Source organism: Mobula hypostoma, chromosome 21 (assembly GCF_963921235.1).
Source record: "Mobula hypostoma chromosome 21, sMobHyp1.1, whole genome shotgun sequence".
Taxonomy (NCBI): domain Eukaryota; kingdom Metazoa; phylum Chordata; class Chondrichthyes; order Myliobatiformes; family Myliobatidae; genus Mobula; species Mobula hypostoma.
Window position 1 is genome coordinate 22798424 of NC_086117.1, and position 24903 is coordinate 22823326.

A 24903-nucleotide genomic window follows, 5' to 3' on the forward strand; every position below is an offset into this window, starting at 1 on the left:
GCACAAAGCGCTTTTATCTTTAATTCTGAATATGATTTGCATCTTTCTCTCTTCCAGGCCTGTTGGGTTCTTCACCTTACCAACCACCCCACCCCACACCAAAATCAATCAAGGGCAGTTTCTCTGAACTACTCTTGCTCTAGAACATCTTGAATTAGATATTTAATGACGTTTAAGGCAGAAATATAATGAAGTATATTATCATTTGACACTTCTTTCTCATCATACCAATTTTGCTGATAATTAATTTTCAGATTTCCCTTTTTTCCATGTTCAATGACCGAAACCTTTCCTTTCCAACTCTTACAAGTCTATCTGTACCACGAGCTGTGGTAAATGCCAAGAACTTGCTATTAATTTGCAATTTTTTGTAAGTGATTTTGAAATGTACCAAGAATGATCCTCATAACAATAAGGGTCTTGCTTCCTTTAGTCTCATTCAATGCCATTTCTGAGCATGCAGCTGCACCATGCTTTCTTCCTCAAATACCATCCATTTTCTTTCAAAATTGTTGTCAATGTTTATTCCTATAAGCCAAAGCTAGGGAAGGATGCTGCATTTGGCTGTTACTGTAGGCTTGGGAGGAGACTAATCTGTTACCTACCGTCCGATTGTTGGGTGATCCCATGTGCAAACTTGATCATGCTGAGTTAAGATGTCTCTCACAGACAAACAGCCTTGCACATAGATGAGTGTTAAACCAAGGTAATACAGGGCTTTTAGCACCCAAGGCATTACATTGTGAATTCACCACTCTGTTTAAAAGATGAGAAAAAAAGGCTTCAATACATTTGCTGAACTTCTTTATTGTTAAGAGGATGCCTTGATACATTTCAAAATCACTAAAAAAACCTGCAAATTAATTATGATAACGGGATCTTGGCACTTACCACAGAATGAAAAAGTTTATAGCCAAGAATGTCTAATGAGCCGAATGGTGGAAGTGTGGCGGTAATGAGGAAGGCAGGGAAAAGTGGGGCCCTTTAAAGGGGTGTGGGGGGGGGGTGAGAGGCTAAGTTGGAAAATGGCATTGTAAAATTGAATCAAATTGTTTAAATTTCCAAGAACACAATGCACTCATAAAACGTAATCTTTGAAAGTATTTTATTAAGATAAATAAAAGTTTATGATAGTATTCAAATTTACTTTTATTTTAAATTAAATTTAAAAGTAAATTGACTTTAGTCCAAGATGGCGTTTTTGAACCATGTTGTGAGCTGCTTGTAAAACTCCTAAATATACTTGTTCTGATTTATGCTCACTGTAACCTGCAGCCTGTAATTTCCCTTTAAGCAACGTACCGTTAAACCATCTTAATGAACTAACCGTTTCACAATCTTCTGAAGGATTTGGCAGATTCAAGCATGCAGGTACGGCTCCTTTAAGTGGACGAAGGTACATTACTATAGCTGGAAGAGAGAGAGGCGGGGAGGACTCCAAGCCAGGCTGAAAAGCCAAGCAGTGGAAGTTCCTCCACCCTGCATTTTGTTAGCAAATGTACATTTGCTAGGGAAGAAGACTGAGGGCCTAAAATAAAGATTGCTGTATTGGAGGGAAGTGAGGAGTTGCTATGTTTTGTATTCCACAGAGATATGGCTCAGTCTGAAAACACCGGATACGGTGAGTAGACCCAGGGGCTTCTCAATACACAGGGTGGACCAAACTGCTGATTCAGAGAAGGCAGTAGGTGGGCGGGGGGGGGGGGGGTCTGCGTTTCATGATTAAACTCTCCGTGGTACTCGAGCACAGTGGTCTTGGTTTTGTCACATTCTTGTTCCCCTGACCGGGAACATCTAACAATTAAGTGTGAACCATTCTACTTAACGAGCGAGTTCTCCTCTGTGATTATGACCGCACTATACAAAAGCTGATGTTAACAAGGCACTTGAGATACATCTCAAGCCTGAAATAGCCCACCTTGGGGACACATTTCAAATCACAGTCAGGGATTTCAATCAGGCTTGCTTGAAAAAAATCTCTGCCCCAGTTATCACCAGCATATAACCTGTGGCACCAGAGGTCCCAAACACACCTACCGCTCCCTGTTTAAACCACATTTCAGGAAATCTGATCACTTGGCTGTTCTCCTCCTGTCTGAATACTGGCAGAGAGTAAAGAGCAAGACTCCAGAGATAAGGACAACAAAGAATGGTTATCGGAGACTCGGACCGACTACAGGATTGCTTTAAGTCAGTGGACTGTGCCATGTTCAAGGACACATCAGGTGATCTGAATGAATACAGCACTGTTGTCAGGATCTTTATTAAAACAGTTGCTGATGACTGCGTCCCCACAAAATCATTCAGGGTATTCTCCAACCTCTGGATGAAGAATGGGATCCAGAATTTGCTGAGGGCCAGATCTGATGACCGAGTATAACACACAACATCTAGGTATGATCTCCAGAAAACCATTTCACGTGTGAAGTGCCAATTCTGATCCAATGCTGAGTCGCTGGGAGATGCTTGACAACTGTGGCAGGGCTTAATTGCTATTAATTAGTGAAACCAAATAACATAGGCGACAACAAGGCTTCACTCCCGGATGAGCTCAATGCTTTCTATGCTCACTTTGATCATCAAAAAATGGAGGAACCTTCATGAACTCTGACCGCTCCTGATGACCCTGTGATTTCAGTCTCTGGGGCTGACATGTAGCATCCTTAAGAAGGATGAATCCCCAGAAATCATCCAACCAAGATGGGGTACCTGGACATGTACTAAAGATCTGTGTTGATCAACTAGCTGGAGTGTGCACTGATATTTTTAATCTCTCGCTTTGGCAGCCAAACAGGTTTCAATTACACCTGTGCCTAATTATTCCTCCCTCAATGACTATTATTCAGTAGCACTTGCATCCACTGGATGAAGTGTTTTGAGAGGTTGGTGATGAAACACATCAACTCCTGCCTGAGAAGCGACTTGGATCCACTCCAATTTGCCTACAGGAGCAACAGGTTCACAGCAGATGCCATTTCATTGGCTTTTCACGAATATCTGGACAGCAAAGATGCATAAATCAGGTGTTCTTTAGTGACTACAGCTCTGCATTCAATGCTATTATCCCCTCAAGGTTAATTAATAAGCTTCAAGATCTTGGCCACAGTACCTCCTTGTGCAATTGGATCCTCATTTTCCTCACTTGCAGACCCTAGTCTGTTCAGATTGGCAGCAGCGTCTCCTCCACAATCTCCAATAGCACAGGTGCACCACAAGGCTGTGTGCTTAGCCCCCTGCTCTACTCGCTTTATACTTATGACTGTAAAAGTACACACGACTCCAAAGCCATATTTATGTTTGCTGACAACACCACTGTTCTTGGCCAAGTCAAAGGTAGTGGTGAATCAACATACAGGAAAGAGATTGAAAATCTGGCTGAGTGGTGCCAGTACAACAACCTCTCACTCAATGTCAGCAAGACCAAAGAGCTGATTATTGACTTCAGGAGGAGGAAACAGGAGGTCCATGAGCCAGACCTCTTTGGAGGATCACAGATGGGGAGGGCCAACAACTTTAAATTCCTCGGTGTTATAATTTCTGAGTATCTGTTCTGGGCCCAGTACGTAAGTGAAATTATGAAGTAAGTACAGCAGGACCTCTACTTCCTTAGAAGTTTGTGAAGATTCGGCACGACATCTAGAACTTTTGACAAACATATACAGATATGTGATGGAGAGTTTATTGACTGGTTTTGTTTCTCAGACACTCACCATGAAACTCACCAGAGGCTTGTTTCCACATGCTTCCATTAACATTACTACATTCACTGGAAAACTTATGATTCTGCTCTGTATCATCATTGAACATGTAATGAAGGTGCATTGGTGTATTAATAATATTACATTTGATAGTCCAGAAAATCTGTCCATCTGACACCACAAAGTCCTAAACATGTGGATTAACAGTTTTGTTTTACACCGTATATGCAATTGAAAACTCAGTTTAATTTTAGATCAGCTTTACCTACTGTATTTGGTGTAAACAAATATTGACAGACTAGTAATAGAAAGTGAGAGACAACATAGGTGACATATGCATATGATGGTTCTCCTGATAATCTTGCCCTGCAGGAAATCTCAGCCAGCTGAGAGACTGACAGTTAGCAAAGATGAACATGACATAAGGCATTGTATCTTCCAATAGTAAAAGGTATACAATCACCATATCTTTGCAGAGTACGTCCAAAAGATATCATAGTTGCAAAAGGATATTGAAGTTCTTGGAAGTGAGGCCAAATTATTGATTTGATTAACAGATAGGCTGAGATCTGAAGTCAGAGTTGGGATTACAGTTAGGTGTTCCAGAAAGTATCTGTGGAAAGCGAAATGGTTAATGCTTGAGATCCTGGACCCTTTGTCAGATTGAAATAGATCGTCTTACTATTAAGACAGCTATGCATCTGAGGTTATCTTGAAGCCAGATACATCACCAAACATCAAGGTGAGAATAATCTGATTGACTTTTAGACAATTGCAGGAAGAGATATGGGCTGGGTGGCCAGTGCATAAAATCTTGAGTGGTTCCAAAGATATTTGTTCTAATCTTCCCATCATTTTCTCAAGTAAAATTTCTGCCCACGTAGTTGAGGATGTCGGACAAGCAGTCCATTGACTTGAACACACTGGTGCCCAAGCAGAGCTGGGAGTAATCGGTATAGAGGTGAAATGTTCTAGATGAGCTAGATGAAAAAAAGGTTAAGTATATCAATGTGAAAAATAAAGTGCCATTTAATAATCAGGCAAAATATAACATTTCAAGTAACCTAGGTAAATGCAAAACTCAAAGGTTTCAGAGGGAAGGCACAGGTAAGAACAGGTAAGCTTTTAGTCCTTAGTTAGTGTATGCAGGGTTGTTAAAGCAGTAGAACACTCCTCCTGTGATATGTGGGATTTCTGGGTATCAAGTAGTCACCTAGAAGTCTGCATCTGCAGGAAGTGCACCCAACATCATCTCCTGACTGACAACGTCAAGAAACTGGATGGAGTTTGAGCTGGATGTGTTCAGGCCATCTGGAAGGCTGAAAATGCCATAAATGAAACTTCTACTGAAGTGGTCCCACCCAGAGTACATATGGCAGATAGCAGACGGGTTACCAGCAGGAGATGTAAGGGAAGTAAGCAGTCAGTGCAAGGTTCTTCATCTCATGTACTTGATATTATTTATTTATTATCATTATTCTTTTCTGTTTTGTATTTGCACACTTTGTTGCCTTTTGCACATTGGTTGTTTGTCCGTCCTGTTGGGTGTGATCTTTCATTGATTCTTTAGATTATGAAGACACGCAGTCCTCTTTTATTGTCATTTAGTAATGCATGCATTAAGAAATGATACAATATTTCCTCTGGTGTGATATCACAAAACACAGGACAGACCAAGACTGAAAAAAACTAACCAAACCACGTAATTATAACATGTAGTTACCACAGTGCAACAGTACCATAACTTGATGAAGAAGTTCATGAGCACAGTAAAAGTTCCAAGTCTCACAAATGCCCCACATCTCACGCAGATGGGAGAAGGAAGAAAAACTCTCCCTGCCATACCCGACCACGGTCCGACTCTGAGTTACCCGAAAGCTTTGAGCTCTGATCAGCTCTCCGACACCGAGTACTGAGCGCCATCTCTGTCCGAACGATTCGACCTCCATCTCGGTCGCCAACAGCAGGCAAAGCCGGGGATTTTGAGGCCTTCCCTCCGAAAGATTCCCGACCATGCAGTAACGACAGCAGCGAATGAGCGTTTCAGAAACTTTTCCAGATGTTCCTCTGTGCTTCCACGTCCATCTCCATCAAATCAGAAAACACGATTCTGTTGTGTTTTCTTGGATTTACTATGTATCTCAGAAAATGTATCTCAGGGTTGTTCATGGTGACGTAAATGTACTTTGATAATTAATTTTCTTTGAACTTTATTCTTGAATTTAAGATAATCTTAAGCTTAAAATATTACAGTTTCAGAACTGTTTGGAATTGATTATGCAGTTAGTTTCTGAGAGAACAAACCTTTTTTTAATTTAAGACTGAGATTCTATTCTGATTAAAGAAGGATGTGGTCTTTTGGGAGAGGACAGTTGTAAACCGTGTTTTGTTTAGACTCTGATATGAATAGAACATTTTGATGCAATGAACTTTCATTCTGCCCACGTGACTGAACCCACTATTTGCTGATAACTTTGTATCTACATGCTCAGTGGTTGGATTACAAGTAATCTCCATTCTTCAAATGAAAGCTTTAGCCAGTTTTGTTTTCTTATATTTATTCATAGTTTTGTGGCCTAAATTAGAAAGCACTGGAAAATAATGCTGGGATCACCACCAATTAATATGTAACCTCACGGTCTGGTGCAGACTGCTTAAAAAGTTTGCATTTTTGATTAGAATTTCCAGGTGGCTCCAACTTCATTGTTTATTTTCTCAGTACATAGCAATACAAATTAGTTTTGGATGCTCACGTCAGTTCAACCCAGTTGGTGCCGATTATAGCAATTTTCTTGAAGTAGTTGACAATGCTGTCAGAGTGTTATTCAATTTAATAATATTACAGTTGTGGTTTAATACACACTTACTCATACATGGCCAGAGAATGACTAACAATGGATCCAGGTGTTGATATTTTAATGTCTGGTGTTCTACAAGGAGTGATTTTCGGGCTGCTCCCGCTTTGCACCTTTACTCTACCATCATCTGAAAGCAGCTAATTTTTAATGCTGGAGGAGCCTCGCGGGTAAGGCAGCATATATGGAGGGAAACGGACAGTCGATGTTTTGGGTTGAGCTGTTCAAATGGACTGGATGAAGGGTCTTGACTCAAAATGTCGACTCTCCATTTCCCACTATAGATGCTGCCGGACCTGCTGAGGTCCTTCAGCATCGTGTGTGTGACTTCAGATTCTACTTCCACGGTCTCCTGTGTCTCTTAATTTTTTAACATGCACATTCTACAGTCTTATCTCACAACCAGCTCCCTTGTTCCATAAGACCATAAGATATAGGAGCAGAAGTAGGCCATTTAGCCCATCGAGTCTGCTCTGCTCTTCAATCATGGGCTGATGCAATTCTTCCAGTCATCTCCACTACCCTGCCTTCTCCACATACCCTTTGATGCCTTGGCTAATCAAGAACTTATCTATCTCTGCCTTAAATACACCCAATGTCTTGGCCTCCACAGCCACTCGTGGCAACAAATTTGACAGATTTACCACCCTCTGACCAAAGTAATTTCTCTGCATCTCTGTTCTAAATGGACATCCTTCAATCCTGAAGTCGTGCCCTCTTGTCCTAGACTCCCCTACCATGGGAAATTCTAGGTTTTCTTATTCGAACGTGTAGTGAGGAATATCTGTCCTGGGCCTATCACGTAAGTGCAATTATGAAGAAGGCGTGGCAGAGTGCCTCTGCTTCCTTAGGATTTGCGAAGATTTAGCATGACATCTAAAACTGTAGATGTGTGGTGGCAAGTATATTGACTGGCTGCCATCACAGCCTAGTATGGAAACACCAATGCCCTTGAATGGACAATCCTACAAAACATAGTAGGTACGGCCCAGTCCATCATGGGTAAAGCCCTCCCCACCATTGAGCACACCTACATGAAGCATTGTCGCACAAAAGCAACATCCACCATCAGTGACTCCCACCACCCAGGTCTCGCTCTCTTCTCACTGCTGGCATCAGGAAGGAGGTACAGGAGCTTCAGGAGTCACACCACCCTCTTGAAGCAGAGGGGATAACTTCGCTCAACTCACTTGGCCCATCACTGATTTCCACAAACTTTGGACTCACTTTCATGAACTCTTCATCTCATGTTCTTGATAGTTATTGTTTATTTATTTAATTGTAATTATTATTATTATTATTTCTTTTTTATCTTTCTTTTTGTATTTGCATAGTTCATTGTCTTCTGCACACTAGTTGTCCTCCCTGTTGTTGCAGTCTTTCATTGATTATGGTTATTAGATTTATTGATTATGCCCACAAGAAAATGAATATCAGCGTTGTATATGGTGATATATATGCAGTTTGATAATAAATTTACTTTGATCTTTGAACTTTGATCTGAAATGTTAATTGTTTTTCTTTTTCCATTATTGTGGCATGACCTGCTACGTGTTTCCACGGCCTGTGAACTTTCACACATCCACACTACTGATTGTGGACTTCAGTAAGAGTAGGATAAGGGAGCACAAACCAATCCTTATAGAGGGATCAGAAGTGGAGAGAGTAAACAATTTCAAGTTCCTGTGTATCAATATCTCTGAGCACCTAACCTGGAAGCAACATATTGATGCAGCTATACTGAAGGCAAAACAGTGGTTTATTTCATTTGGAGTTTCAGGACATTTGGTCAACTAAAACACTTGAAAACTTCTACAAATGTACTGTGGAGAGCATTCTGACTGGTTGCATCACTGTCTGGTATTGGGGTGGGGGTGGGGGGGAAGCTGCTGTGCAAGATTGAAGTAAGTTGTAGAAACTTGTAAAATTAGCTCTTTTATGGGTACCACCCTCCGTAGTATCCAAGACATCTTCAAGGAGCGGTGCCTTAGGAAGGTGGCGTCCATCAGTGAGGTCCCCCACCACTCAGGACATGCCCCCTTCACACTGTTATTGTCAGGAAGGAGGTACAGAAACCTAAAGGCACACACTCAGCGATTCAGAAACAGCTTCTTCCCCTCTGCCGTCCAATTTCTGAATGAACATTGAACCCATGAACACTACCTCACTACTTTTTTATTTCTGTTATTTTGTCCTACTTATTTTAAGTTAACTATTTTATATATATATATACATATACACACACACAGCTATACGTACATCAGGTTGGCTGGTGGCGCAGTGACATCAGCGCCGGACTCCGTAATGGAGGTTCCCGGGTTCGAATCCAGTCGGGCCGCTCCCGAGTACGCTTTCCATCTGTGCTGGGTTGAGTGTTGAGCTCGCAACTCGACCTCGTAAAATAAAGAAAAATACTGCGAAATGTCTGTGCAAGGAATGGCGCCCCACACAGCCTTCCGATCTGCGCCTTGTAAGGCATGAAAATACCCAACGCTGGCCGGTCAGGCCTGAGTTGATGTTGTCATCATCATCATCATCATATACATACATACATACATACATACATACATATATATGTAACTCCGCTTTTTTCTCTATATTTATTTATCCTGTATTTCATTGTACTGTTTTTGTGAAGTTACCAATATACCAGTGATATTGATTCCGATTCTGATAGTGTTCATTAATAAATACAAAAGGATAAAGAAGTCCTGATTGCTCCTCATTTAATAGACAGCAATGTTTGTAACGAGTTGAAGACCAGCTGAACATTCAAGGAGTGTCTCTGTATCCATTGGATTCTCATCTGGCACAAGCAAGATGAGATGCACAGTCTCTGGATCCTTGAATCATTTGGATGCTCTTTATCACTCAACTGAGAATCACTCAGTTCCCTCTGCATACTACTGCTGGCACAATAAGAGGAAAAGATTTCTTGACATTAAGCTGCAGACCTAAAGGATTAGCCACCAAAGCACAATGATTGGCAGCAACAGATTTACGCTTAAATTTAGGGTTATTTTCAGCTTTGACTCGAGCTCTGAACTGAAGACTCAAATATTCAATGCCAACAAGCTCCTTTCCACCGTTATCAAATCCTTGACCTTTGGTCCCTTTAAATAGCCCCTATGTTTTTGTAGGGATGTAGCTCTTGCTCCTGCTGAGTGCTGGAATTTTTGTGGATGTAAAATGCATGGCAGCCTGGTACCTATTGACACTGTTCGTCATTAGCTTGTTGTAGCAGGGGTTTGATGTCACAGTCTGTCTGCTCTGCCTATTGCTTCTGCTTGTAATGTAAAATGAGTACCTGCATATGCCAATTAAAATCGCAGCCAAATTGGCACCCCTGGTGCTGAAACAGTGGATGAATGAAGCCCTATTTCATGTCCTTGATCTTCATAAACTTCACTTGACTTGCTACAACTAAGGAACTGTCTGCAAACTCCTTTGGACCACAATTTTGCATTGTCAGTGTCTCTTAGTGATATGGTGCTATGATTCAGAGTGAAGAAAACAAAAGAGCTGACTTCAGAGAGAGGGACAGTGCACATGTTCCTGTCTACATTAAACAGCAAAGAGGTTAAGGGTTTCAAGTTCCTAGGTGTGATTATCACTAGCAGCTTGTCCTGGTCCGTCTGTGTTGACATCAGGACCAAGAAAACTCCCCAATGCCCCCAGCGATGTGCTGGTCTGGTAATTGTCTACGATTACCATACCCCAACCACAAACTGTTTCAGGGGCTTCTGTCTGGCAACAGTACCACAGCATCAAGGCCAAGACCAACAGACTATGGGACAGCTGCTTTCACCAGGCCATCAGATTTATCAATACACATTGATCTGATTGTCTATCTGACTGCATACATATATACAAACAATTATGTATACAATATACATATAGGGCTACTGCACAGGACCAAAAAAAGCTGCAGAAGGTTGTAAATCTAGTCAGCTCCATCTTGGGCACCAGCCTATAAAGTACCCAGGAGTGGTGTCTCAGAAAGGCAGTGTCCATTATTAAGGACCTCCAGCACCCAGGGCATGCCCTTTTCTCACTGTTGCCATCAAGCAGGAGGTACAGAAGCCTGAAGGCACACACTCAGTGATTCAGGAACAGCTTCTTCCCCTCTGCCATCTGATTCCTAAATGGACATTGAAGCTTTGGACACTACCTCACTTTATTTAATATAGAGTATTTCTGCTTTTGCAAATTTAAAAAAATCTATTCAATATACGTAATTGATTTACTTGTTTATTTACTATTATATTTTATATTATTTATTATTATTATTATTTTCTCTCTGCTAGATATGTATTGCATTGAACTGCTGCTGCTAAGTTAACAAATTTCACGTCACATGCTGGTGATAATAAACCTGATTCTGATTCTGATCTTCGTGTCTGGACAATATCCTCCCACATTTCCCTTCCTTATTGCTTGTACATTGCGACGGAGACGCAACATAAAGATTTTTACTCCCTCATGTTGTGAGATAGATTAAGAAATAAAATTCTATTTCTGATATTGCCCTTGTGTAAATGGGTGGCAGGCGAATGTGGAGGAGTTGATGAATATATTAGGGAGAATAGGTTAAGGGAAATAAGTGGGTAATGGGGATTGGGGGAATGCTGTGAGGGCTGGCAAAGAGTTGATGGACCAAATTCCTTTTTATGTTGTTAGAAAAAATATAAAGCATTGTTTCTGAAATTCATTCTATTGAAGTCAATGAGAAAACAATGAATTGCCACTATTATATAGATGACAGGAAACAAATGCTGTATAGTTTACATACATACAAATAATGCAGTATGTATTATTGTCACATGTACCTCTTGAGGCCACCATTGGACTGGTTTGACCATGAAAGTTGGGTCCTAGCTGTCTAGATACGCAAGCCGTGGCAGTACAAGCTGCCCCTCTTCACACAAACTGACGAACCCAAAGGAGTGGCAGAGACCGATACAGTTTGGCACCAGCGGCGTCGCAGAACTCAACATAGGACTGCCTTAGGGTCTCCAACTCTGGATTTTTCCATCGGCGTTTACTCCGGAAGCCTTCCCCATGAGTGGCTACAGCCGCAAAGCAGTGGAGGTTTGAGATCAGAGTTTTCCATCTCCTAGATGAGCTGCCAACCACGGCTGATGAGCCCCAACTTCCTGAAGTGACTGGTTTTTAAGGCGTCAGTAGCACGCTTTGCCTTTTCTCCTGTCAGTAAAAATGGCTAAGCCACATGTAAAGAACAGGAGCTGGACTAAGTAATCTGGGCTATTTAATAGAGGCACAGCACTCTACTGTACAGGCGACCCGGGTTCAATTCCCGCCACTGCCTTTAAGGAGTTTGTACGTTCTCCCCGTGACTGCATGGGTTTCCCCGGGGAGCTCTGGTTTCCTCATACAACTCAAAAAGACACACTGGTGGGTAGGTTAAAGGGGATTGTAAATTGTCCCGTGATTAGGCGAGGATTGAATTGGGGGATTGTTGGGCAGTGCGGCTCAAAGGGCCAGAAGGTTCTACTCCGCGTTGTGTCTCAATAAATACAATTAAGACCGTCCTGCCAAAGGGTTTCGGTCCGAAACATCCACTGTACTTTTTTTCCCCACAGGTGCTGCCTGGCCTGCTGAGTTCCTCCAGCATCTTGTGTGTGTTGCTCGGATTTCCAGTATCTGCAGATTCTCTCTTATTAGTGAAATGTTTTATTTGCGTTAATAACCAACACAACCTGAGGATGTGCTCGGATTAGCCCTCAATTAATTCTACACATTCTGGTTTGAGTAACATAGTCAGAGTGAAAAATTTACTCCCCCTCCCCTTTTCTTCTATTCCTCATTCTTGCCTTTCTCACCTGCCTATCACCTCCCTTGGGACCCTCCTTCCCTTTCTCCTATCAGATTCCTTCTTCTCCAGCCCTTTACCTTTCCCACCCACCTGGTTTCACCTATCACCTTCTAGCTAGCCTCCTTCCCCTCCCCTTTTTATTCTGGCATCTTCCCCCTCCCCCCTCCTTTTCAGTATCTTGGCCTGAAATGTCACCTGTCTATTCTTCACCATAGATGCTGCCTGATCTGCTGAGTTTCTGTGGGTGTTGCTTTGGATTTCCAGCACCTACCGACTTTCTCGTGGTTACAGTCCGAGTATGTCATTCCATCATTTTGAGGCACTGTGCTCTAAATATCTCATGAAAATATTAATGTTGAATGTGTGGACCTGTTGCAAATCATTCCAGCAATTGGTTCAGCATAGACGACTTTTGTGGTTTTCTGCATAGAGGAGATTGGATTAAAGCCAGTTTGGAACAGACTTAAATTTTAATGCACAGTGCAACCAGAGTTCTATTTTTTCCCTCAATAGCTTATTCCCTTGGCTCTATTACACATCTTGCATTGAAACATCCTCAGGTTCCTGCAGCGTTTGAAACTAGAAACACTGCAATACATCAGTTGTTTCAATCCTTCAACACGCTGTGTACTGTCAAGGATAGGTTTCTCTTTCCCTTAACATTACATCTAAATTTCTTCAGTTGGCCAAGAATAATAGGAAATAATTTCAATTTGTCACTTAAAAAAATCAGACTAGTTCACATTAAGATTAGACCACACAGTTCAGTGGGTTATCAATATATAAATGAACTTCAGTGTTTTTTTTGTGTGATGAAATTTCAAGAATGGCCTTTCCGCAAGAATTGTGTGGCTGGCAAAATTTAGTCGACTGTGTACGTGCTCATGCAGATAAGGACTTTGGTTCCTAGAATATCAGTAAATGGTATCATTCATCATGTAGTGCTGTTTTGAGTGGTGCCAAGTGAAGTTGGGTCACGTTTTCTTGTGTTGGAAAAATCACTGGCAGCTCACACGGAAGCTGGATGATTTAAAATGGTATGGATACATTTGATGTTTATTTCTGTACTGTTAGGGAACTCTAGTGACCAGCTGGGGAACAGGGAGCTTTATACCAGGATTTCGAATGAAGTACCCTGTCAATTCTCCACATTACCCCTTTGTTATAAATGTTTCTGTGGCGCTTCTGCTAAGATGCTACGTGAGTTGGAGCTGCCGGGTGATGTCTTAGGTAGGACAGGTATACCTGTTGGAGGAGGGGAAGAAAAAGCTGTCCACAAACTCTATACATCAAGGGTGTTCAATGAGTTAATCCCATATCGCTAGCTCCCCAAACGGCAAAGGATCGAGAAGCCGACATTTTATAAAACACTGCTGATGGAAGTGTGCTACACTTGTACCTGTTTAGTTCTGCCTGTCGTCTTTCTGTTGTTTTATCCAATCATTGGTGGTCAGACTATGCCGCATTCAGTCCCTTTAGTCCACAGTGTAAGGGGGCGGCAGAAGGAACTTTTTCTCTCCGACCTCGAGTAGAGAAAATCATCCTGAGGATTGTTAAACATTTAAAGCAGGTTGTTCCCATGCTGGGATCCGTGGACCCCCTCAGTTAATTGTCGGGGTTCATGACATTAAAAAGCTTGGGAACCCCTGATTTAAAGGTTTATACTGAGGGTTTTGGATGACTTCCATCCATATTTCCACAGCACCAAGAATCGACTGCATTATCCGCTATTCTTCTTGAATGTCACTGACCTATTCACACGTGGATTGCAAAGGATGCTCTCCTAACTCTGCATAAGGATTTGCAAGAGATTAGAGATGGAACCCCACCCCAATCCTCCCTCTTCCATGTTGTTTAAATTCTGTTAACCAGGTTGGATTAAAATATCAGCCATTTTAACATTCAGCAGCCACACTTCCCATGTATGATTCTCTCTTGTAAATCTCATCTAGATGAGTACATACTAGAGTTAAACTTCTTCCCTTGGAAAAATGGCACAATCGTTCCTAAAACTCCTGATCTGACTGAAGCCCACTGTGTTACTCCGTATGAAATGCCCCCCTCGTCTGCGGGACTAGAATTTGAATTAGTCATTAGTGATATCCAGAACAACAGTAAGGTAACACATCCCCTCTGCAGAGTGCTAGTTTGATGCAGGGGGTGTCTCCTGAAAATGTGCAGTGATAAAGGCAAAGGGAAGAGTGTGATAACTGTGTATATGTGACATTGACAACTGGAGGGGCCAGCAAACATTCAGATATATTAGAATCAGAATGTTTCTAATATATCTGAATATATAATATATCTATAGAACTATCATTCCTGTAATGCAGAGGTACCCAACCTTTTTCATGCCATGGACCAATACCATTGACCAAGGAGTCCGTGAACCCCAGGTTGCGAACCCCTGCTCTAAAGCAGGGAGCGTGGTAAAGCCTCAGTATATATTAGCATTTGTTTCATCTTCAGTGACAGCAAGGGAAAAGCCTAAGACACCACAACATTGATAGATACAGATTCATTTGTGACGTTAACATCAAAACATACAGTGAAATGCGTCATTTGTGTTATCGACCATCATGACCGAAGGATGGGCTGATGGTGGGGTGGAGGTGTGGGAGGCGTTTCCTTTTCTTCTGCCTTGTGAGTCTTTTCTGAAAGGAATGTACCCTGTTCCTCTTGGTATTAAAAGGTGAAAGTTAAATGTGGGTTTTTTTTGATGGTGAAAAGAAAGTTTTGGATTTTAAAGTTTGCAGTTGACTAATTGTGTTATAAATATGTGTAATAAATAGCAAGTCTGAAAAGCTCCTAGAGCGGGTGCAGAAAGGATTTCCCAAATTGGTTCCAGGGATTAAAGATTGTGGTTACAGAGCTTGACAAGCGAAACTAGGGATGTTCTGCTTGGAGCTAAAAATAAATGCCTTTTGGTTGGAAAAGATATTTATTAAGAATGTTTAATACATACAAAGTATATATGTTTTTCACAACAGACTGCCAGAATGTTTTCTGCACAATAAACAATGTCCCTATTAGCATATTTAAAATCTTGTCCAAGAGTTATAAAGGTAGTGTCAAGAAAAACACCTTGACTCCCTGGAACTCACTTCCTATAAAAGGTGACAGAAACTGTCATGAAGGGATTTTGAAAGTGGGATTTTCAGCACTTGAAGGGTTACAAAGCAAGGTGGCATTTGGTTGTGTGACATTTGGCAAGAAAGGATTAAAGGTATCGTAGGTAGGTTAAGTGAATGCATAAGGGATGTGGTAAGTAAACTAAAATGTAGGTCTATGTGAAGTCAACTGTTTTATCAAAAATAGAAAATTATAATGTTTTTCAATGTTGAGAGAACATTGTTAGGTGTCCCTGTTCAGAAAGAACTTGTTGTGCTCGTGCACAAGTCATTGAAGCTTAATTTGCTGGTTTGGCAAATAAGTGTGAAGGCAAATTTTAGGCCTTCATTGCAATAGAATCTCAGAAATGCAATAGGGATGTCTTACTGGAATTTTATAGGACTTGGGTGAGATTGCATGAGTAGGTCTGGTGTCCCTGCTTATGGAAGGAGATACAGAGAAAGAGCATGTTAGTATGAGGAGTGGTTAAGCAGGCTGTGCTTGTATCCTCTTGAGTTTATCAAGAAGTGATCTTATTGGAACATTGTAAATCCTTACAATGCTTGGTAAGGTAGATCTTCCTCCAGGTTGGATGTCCAGAACCAGTGCTCACTTCTCAAGGTATATGACGAAGTGAGAAGAAATTTCTTCTTTGCAATCCCATATCCAAGAGGGCTGTGGACGCTCAGTCCTTGCTGGAGTTTTATGTGTTAAGAAAATCAAGGGACGTGGATAGGGTTCGTAGAGGAAAGTGTACTGATGGAAAAGATCAGCTATGGCTCTCTTCAATGGAACAGCCATGAGCGTCTAACTAGTCTACCCCGCTTCTAATTCTTAAACATGTTCTAATTCAAACTTCGATGGTAAAATCTTGAATTTGATAGAATAGCAAAAGAATGTCAGAAACTCTCAAGGCAAAATTATCTTTTTCTTACTTAAATCAATTGTAAAACAGACTATTTTAAGATCTCACCTGTATAGACTTAATAATTAATTATTTTTTTCTTAATTTTACTTTTCAGATGTGGACATTCTCCAAAGGCTGGGCCTTACTGGGAAAAAAGCACAAACACAGTCATCACCATCTTCTGTAACGTCCCACTCGGTTCCTCAGGGGGTCATTCCTTTTAAATCAGGCGTTATTCTCACTCAGAGAGCACGTATCAAAACATCTGTCGCAGCACTCATTCCTGCTTCATATGGTACTAACTTCGCCATAGTTTTGAGCCTATGCTCTCATCGTATCAACAATGCTTTTTTATTTTCTGTTAGAAATAAGAAGAAAAAGCTACAGCTTGGTATTCAGTTTATACCAGGTAAAATCATTGTGTACGTAGGACACAAACAGTCTGTATATTTTGATTATGATGTTCACGATGGCCAGTGGCATCACATGGCGATCAACATCAGGAGCCGAAAGGTTACTCTGTATACTTCTTGTGGGAAGAATCGCACTAATGCAAATTTGCATTTCAAAAAAGAAGATTCTTTAGATCCAGATGGTTCCTTTCTTTTGGGAAAAATGAACCAAAACTCAGTTCAGTTTGAAGGAGCCATCTGTCAGTTTGATATTTATCCCTCTGCAAAAGCAGCTCATAATTATTGCAAATATATTAAAAAACAGTGTAGGCTGGCAGATATCTACCGGCCGAACCTTTTCCCACTTCTTCCTCTCTTACCACGTTCTCCTAATTCATCTGCTGTCACTTCTCCATTAACACTGCAGAAAAGGACTGGAAAGGGTGACAACTGCACCGATAAGTCAGCTTTTACGGACATGTCTCAAACGGTGCCAAACTTTAACATCCAGATCAATAAGCGATCGTCTTTTGACACCATGTCCCAGCCGGCCCATTTGTCAGTACAACACCAGAGCACTGCTTCCTCCCCTCTGCAGCCAGCAACGACGACACTGATCCCGAGCACTGAGTTTCTCCAGTTCCCGCCTCGTATCAAATTTCCAACCACAGCCCCTGCTACGATGCCGTCTCGCACAGCTCTAGACAAGTCCACGGAAAAAAGCAGTGCCAAGAGGCAGAAAGGACAGATTAGCAAAAACCTATCTGATAACACAACAGAGCAAGACATGAAGAAGAAAGCTAGAGTGATTGTAAATGTGACAACAAGCCCAACATCAACAAAGCCAGTAAAAAAGAAATCAGAATACCAATCCACTGAAAGTCGACCTGAGACCCAGAAGCCCTCTACAAAATTTGTGGAAGAATCGCTGCAAAGACAGAACCAGCAACCAGAGAGGCATAACAAACAGACACCAGAAACTAAAAATGAGCCAAAGCTGACAACTCCAGGTGACTCCAGAGGTCCCTACACTGTGATGTCTATAACACCAGCTGCCACAGACGGATACCAAACATTCGGAATGGAAAGTTTTACCATGGATCCACAATTTCACGAGCTTCTAGGTATAAAAGGAGACCCTGGACCAATGGTAAGATTCATGTCAACTTTTATATTCTTTGAATGTATTCTATATTTTTGTTTGCCGTAGGTCTTTTATCAAACTTGTCACCATGCCCAATTTGCAAAGTATTTGCCATGCAAACATTGGAGGCAAATTTCACATTTGAAAAGCTGTAACAACTCACAACTGGTCAAGTCCTATTAGCACATCACCTGAAGGAGTGCAAACTACCAAAAACAGCCATTAACAAATAAAACTTAGAGCAAGTGAATCACTCAAAATATTTTTTGAAAATCCTTGCTGGAAGGGTAATTTTCCTGATATGTTCTTTTTGCAGCCAAATGCAATTAAAAAATTAATAGCTTTCTGATGTGAAATGTGCAGTAGTCATTTGTATTACTCCAGAAATTGGACCGGATTCTTGCTGATGTAAGTTACCTTTGTATCCCAGATGTGAGTTCCATATCAAGAGTATATGGCGTAATGTCTTTCCTCTTTGGACCATAGACGGGAACTTGCACCATGTTTTCAAGGATTACCCACCACTGGTATTGCTGGAACAACCTGATCTTCCTAGTGCGTCAGTAAATTGTAACATCTGTGGTGCAAGTCAGTGCCGGGTACCCCTGTGAATGTTTCCTCAATAACTAGTATACTGCTTTGGATACTATGGAGCGGGATGACCCTCTAGGGGAAATGGGGAAATCCACAGCAACCAGGTCTTCAAAGCTTGAGTCTGGTTCTGTGGCTCAGTAGAAATGGGGAAGAGAGGAATGCACTAGTAACATACATCAAAGTTGCTGGTGAACGCAGCAGGCCAAGCAGCATCTATAGGAAGAGGCGCAGTCGACGTTTCAGGCCGAGACCCTTCGTCAGGACTAACTGAAGGAAGAGTGAGTAAGGGATTTGAAAGCTGGAGGGGGAGGGGGAGATGCAAAATGATAGGAGAAGACAGGAGGGGGAGGGATAGAGCCGAGAGCTGGACAGGTGATAGGCAGAAGGGGATACGAGAGGATCATGGGACAGGAGGTCCGGGAAGAAAGACGGGGGGGGGGTGACCCAGAGGATGGGCAAGAGGTATATTCAGAGGGACAGAGGGAGAAAAAGGAGAGTGAGAGAAAGAATGTGTGCATAAAAAAGAGTAACAGATGGGGTACGAGGGGGAGGTGGGGCCTAGCGGAAGTTAGAGAAGTCAATGTTCATGCCATTAGGTTGGAGGCTACCCATACGGAATATAAGGTGTTGTTCCTCCAACCTGAGTGTGGCTTCATCTTTACAGTAGAGGAGGCCGTGGATAGACATGTCAGAATGGGAATGGGATGTGGAATTAAAATGTGTGGCCACTGGGAGATCCTGCTTTCTCTGGCGGACAGAGCGTAGATGTTCAGCAAAGTGGTCTCCCAGTCTGCGTCGGGTCTCACCAATATATAAAAGGCCACATCGGGAGCACCGGACGCAGTATATCACCCCAGTCGACTCACAGGTGAAGTGATGCCTCACCTGGAAGGACTGTTTGGGGCCCTGAATGGTGGTAAGGGAGGAAGTGTAAGGGCATGTGTAGCACTTGTTCCGCTTACACGGATAAGTGCCAGGAGGGAGATCAGTGGGGAGGGATGGGGGGGACGAATGGACAAGGGAGTTGTGTAGGGAGCGATCCCTGCGGAATGCAGAGAGGGGGGGGAGGGAAAGATGTGCTTAGTGGTGGGATCCCGTTTGAGGTGGCGGAAGTTACGGAGAATAATATGTTGGACCCAGAGGCTGGTGGGGTGGTAGGTGAGGACCAGGGGAACCCTATTCCTAGTGGGGTGGTGGGAGGATGGAGTGAGAGCAGATGTACGTGAAATGGGGGAGATGCGTTTAAGAGCAGAGTTGATAGTGGAGGAAGGGAAGCCCCTTTCTTTAAAAAATGAAGACATTTCCCTCGTCCTAGAATGAAAAGCCTCATCCTGAGAGCAGATGCGGCGGAGACGGAGGAGTTATGCACTAGTAATAGGGGTTCACAATTAGGGAAACGGAAAGGAGATTCTGTGGACGAGAACGGTATGTTGCCTCTCAGGTTCCAGGGTCAGAGATGTCTTGGATTCAGTTAAAGGGGAAGGTGAGCAGCCAGAGGCCATGGTCTACATCGGTACCCATGGCACAGGCAAGAAGCAATGACAAGGGCCTGCAAGGTGAGTTCAGGGAGTTAGTTAATTTAAAAGAGAGGACATCCAGGACTGTAATCTCATGATTGCTATCAATAACACATGCTAGTGAGTTAAGAAGTAGGAAGATAGTGCGTTTTAACACATGTCTAAGGAGATGGTGTAGGAGGGAGGGCTTCAGATTTTTGGTTCATTTGGCTCTTTTCCACTGCAGATGGGACCTGTACAAAAGGATTGTTTGCTCCTGAACTTGAGGGGGATTTTAGGTTAGAGTTACTTGGGGTTTGGAAACTGGAGTGGCAAAGGCAGCAAGTGGAGTGGCTTTGGAGAAAGTAGATGTTTAGCCTACAAGCTGAGACAGAAACTGACTGGTTGATTAGCATGGTGAGACTAATGTTCTGACGTATGTCCATTTCAGTGCAAGGGTATTGTAGATAAGGCAGATGAAGTTGGAGAGCATAGATCAGCATGTGGAATTATGATGTTGTAGCTATTAGTAAGATTTGGTTGCAGGAGGGGCAGAACTGGCAGCTCAATGTTCTTGGGTTCCATGGACATGATAGAGCATAGAGTTCCTGACCTATTTTTATGCTATGGACCAACACCATTAAGCATGGGGTCTGTGGACCCCTGGTTGGGAACCCCTGTGACAGAGGGTGAGGCATTAAAAGCAGAGGGGTGGTATTACTCATCTGAGAAAACGTCATGGCAATAACAACAGTCAACATACTGGAGGGCTCGTCTACAGAGGCAAGCTGGGTCAAACTGAAGAATAAGAAAGGGATGACTTTGTTAATAGGATTATAATGTAGACCACCTAATGGACAGGGAGATTTAGAGGAACGAATTTGTAGAGAGAGAGCAAACATTTGCAAGAAAAATAAGATTGCAATTGTAGGTGATTTAATCTTCCACATATTGACTCCCATACTGAAAAAGGACTGGATAGGATAGACTTTGGCAAATGTGTTCGGGGAAGTTTCCTTTATATGTAGAGGTCCCAACTTGATAAAGTGTGATACTGATCTCCTCTTGGGGAATGAGTCAAGGCAGGTGACAGAAGTGTGTACGGAAGAACACTTTGGATCTAATGATCATAATTCCATTAGCTTCAGTTACGGAAAAGGATAGGACCGGTCCTGGGGTTGGGATTCTAAATGGGAGTAAGGCCAATTTTGATGGCACCATAGGGATCTGGCAAGCATGGATTGGGATAGGCTGTTTTCATGAAAAGAGGTGCTTGGTAAGTGGGGGGCTTTAAAAAGTGAAATATTGAGAGTGCAGAATTTGCATGGCCATGCTGGAATGCAAGGCTGATGGGCTTTGGGATCCTTTGTTAAAAAAACATTGAAACATTGGTAAAGGAAAAGCAGATGGGACATGTCAGATATAGCCAATTAGGATCAAATAAGGTTCTTAAGGAGTATAAAACATGGAAGCGAACACCTGAGAGAGAAGTTATGAGGACTAAAAGAGGACACGAGATTGCTCTGGTAAACAAAGGTAAAAGAGAACCCAAGAGTTTCTATAGCTGTATGAAAAGCAAAAGGGTAGCAAAGAACAAAGCTGGCCCAGTTGAAGGCTATTAGTGTCATCTATGCATGGAATTGGAAGAAATGAGAGAGATCTTAAATGACTTATTTTTGTATTTGGGTTTACTCAAGAGACAGACACAGGGATTATAGAACCGAGGCAAAAGAGTAGTGAGGTTGTGGATCATATCTGGATTACGAAACAGGAGCACCTGACTAGGTGATCCTAGAACCTTATGGGAAGCTAGTGAAGAAATTGAAGGGGCCCTGTTAGAGATATTTTAAACATTCTTAGCCACAAATGAGGTCCGGAGAACTAGAGGATAGTGAATGTTGTTCCATTGTTCAAGAAAGGCTTCAAGGATAAGTCAGGAAATTATAGGCCAGTGAGCCTGACATCAGTTGTGGGTATATTATTGGAAGGTACTCTAAGAGAGAAGTCCTATATGTATTTGGATAGATGAGTCCTAATTGGGCATGGTTAGCATGGTTTTGTATGTGGTGGGTCATATGTGACCGATCTTATGGAGGATTTTGAGGAGGTTAGCAAGAAAGTTGATGAAGGAAAAGCGGCGGATGTTGTCTACGTGGACTTTAGTTTGGCCTTTGACAAAGTCCTACATGGGAGACTGATCCAGAAGGTTAAGTCACTTAGCATTCAGGCTGAAGTAGTCAATTGGATTCAACATTGGCTTAATAGGAGAAGCTGGAGAGTGATATTAGATGATTGTCTCTCTGACTGGACCCTGTGACAGGTGGTGTGCTGCAGGGATCAGTGTTTGATCCAGAGTAGCACATACAAAATTCCGGAGGAACTCAGAAGGTCAGGCAGCATCTCTGGAGTGGAATAAACAGTCGATATTTCAGGCCAAGGCCTTTACTGGGGCTGGAAAGGAAGGGTCCTTCCCTCCTCTCACCCCTCTTCTCCTGGCCAGTCATCAGAGCTTCATGGGCACTTTCCAATTTCCCTTTTCATCCTCCCAAACTAAATATCAAAATATATCTGTTCCTTCACCTCCCCATCCACTGAAGGAAAACGCAGAGACTACAATAGTTATTCTAAATTATTGTTATGCAATCTACATACTGTTTTAACCAGTAACCTGGGAACCAAGACATCTATCATACTCACCCACATTTATTGAAGAATTTTATGTAGATGCTAGCTGAAATTACAGACCATTGGTTTCTGTTTATGCCTGTCTTGGCGTTGTTCCTTCAGAGAAATGTTCTCCCGCCCTGCTGCATGATGAGATGGCTCTGTGTACTTCTCTCATTTCTTTGGCTCCTCATTCTAGTATTTGCAATCTCTTGTGTCTCCAGCTTCCTAGTATTAAGGCTAACATTTATTTCTCAACTAGCATCAACATAAAGTCCCATTTGGTTGTGAAGAACCTTGTTGTATGTTTGCTGACAAAAAGAAACAGTAAGGGCAATTAGTAAATAATTAATTGATAAGAAAGTCCTGTGGGAATTGTTGGAAATATAAAACCTGCCCACCGCTCATTAAAAGTTGTTTGAGAGTCAGTTTCGATGAGGTCTTAGAGCCATATTCTTGGGAGTGGAGTTGGGATGGAGAGGCTTGGAGAAGTACCTGCCATGAAAGGGACCTGCTGAAGTCAGGTTCCGATGCCATCTTAGAACCTGCTGAAATGGATTTCACAAGGAACTAGTATCCCCTCCAAAAGCCCATTGCGCATTTTTCTTTGGCATTGTCTTTATGAACTGCCTTGAAATGCTTGTCATCAAATAAATGCAATTTATATAGCATTTATAATTTGTCTTAATGAGCCGCTAATGCTATGTGCAACTGTCAGCTACGTAGCATCCACGTAGACTCAAAAACAGTTAGTTTCCCCAAGCAGTAAGGCTGATCAACACCTCCACCCAGTACCCCACCCCTCCACAATTCCAACCACCACTACTTTATCATTTCCTGTCAGTCACCTTACGTACAAACACTCCTGTGCTTAGGGTCACTTTATGGATATACAATCAATCTATATGTATAAGCTACCTTATGTATTTATATTTATTGCATTTTTATTATTATTGTAGGGGTTTTTTTGCTGCATTGATAGGGAGTAACAATTATTTAATTCTCTTTTACACTTATGTACCGGAAATAACATCAAACAATCTTGAATCTTGAATTTTTAAATAGTCTCTTGAAATTCAAAGTGTGATAATTTTGCTTGTGCGCATTTATGTTGTTTCTTTGGAGACATTGAAGAATAAAGAGATTTGATTTTTGTGAAAGGATGCAGAAAACATTGTTAGGTCAATGCGCCTGTTCTTAGTTATGTTTCAATATCATGTGGGTCACTAATTCCATATCAATGAAATCACTTTGCATTGGAGGTGATGATTATTATTTGGGGTTAGATCTACATTGCAAGGAATCTGGTTTCTCTCTCTCTGTTCTTTGAGAAGATGGTGCCCAGTTAGATCTGTCTGTCCACAGTGCTGCAGGCTAAAGCTGTGTAATTTGTGTTTTTAAGAGTGAAAGCTGGTTGCTATAGTGTTGGCAAGGTGCCAATTCCTCAGGTGATGGCACAGATGTCAGTATTTACTAGAATGATTAATTTTGCATTGTGAAAAATCTTTAAAATGTGCTTGTCTTTGTTGATACTATATACCAAATCTCCTCAAGCTCCTAATGCAGTGTAACTGCTGGTGTGCCTTCTTCATGATTGTTTCAATGTGTTGAGCTCTGTAGTTACCCTGAAACGTTGATGCCCAGAAACTTGAAACTGCTCACCCTTGTCACCGTTGACCCCTCAGTGAAGGCCAGTGTGTGCTTTCACAACTTTCCCTTCCTGAAGCCCTCAGTCAGGTCCTTGGTCTCGCTAGTTTTGGGTTGTTGTTGAAATACCACTCAACCAGCTGATCTGTCTCATTCCTGTACAGCTCCTCGTCACCATCTGAGATTCTGCCAACAGTGGTATCATTGGCGAATTTATAGATGATGGTTCAGCTGTGCTTAGCTACACAGTCATGAGTGTAGAGAGCAAAGCATCGGGCTAAGTACGCATCCATGAGGTGAACCTGTGTTGATTACCAGCAAGGCGATGTTATTTCCTATCATGGTCTCCTGATGAAGAAGTAAAAGATCCACCTGCAGATGGAGATACAGAGGTCCAAGCCTTATTGATTTGTACTGAGGGGATGATGGTTTTGTTATTGAGCTGTGATCAATAAACCTCAATCTGACAAGGGTATTGCTATTGTCCTGGTGCCCCAAAGCCCAGTGGAGAAGCAGTGAGATTACATCCACTGTAGACCCATTGTGGTGGTAGGAAAAC

General features: G+C 42.1%; 1 protein-coding gene across 2 annotated transcripts in view; it reads left to right on the top strand.

The window, feature by feature from the left end:
- Positions 1–24903, top strand: part of col27a1b (collagen, type XXVII, alpha 1b) — a 483649-nt gene that overhangs the window by 49413 nt on the left and 409333 nt on the right. For both annotated transcript variants that reach the window (XR_010021219.1, XM_063073617.1), the window contains exon 3: positions 16523–17949. Coding sequence is in view for 1 of the 2 variants with exons in the window: in XM_063073617.1 (XP_062929687.1) it covers positions 16523–17949 (1427 nt within the window). In the remaining variant the exon portion in view is untranslated. The remainder of the gene's footprint in view (positions 1–16522; positions 17950–24903) is intronic.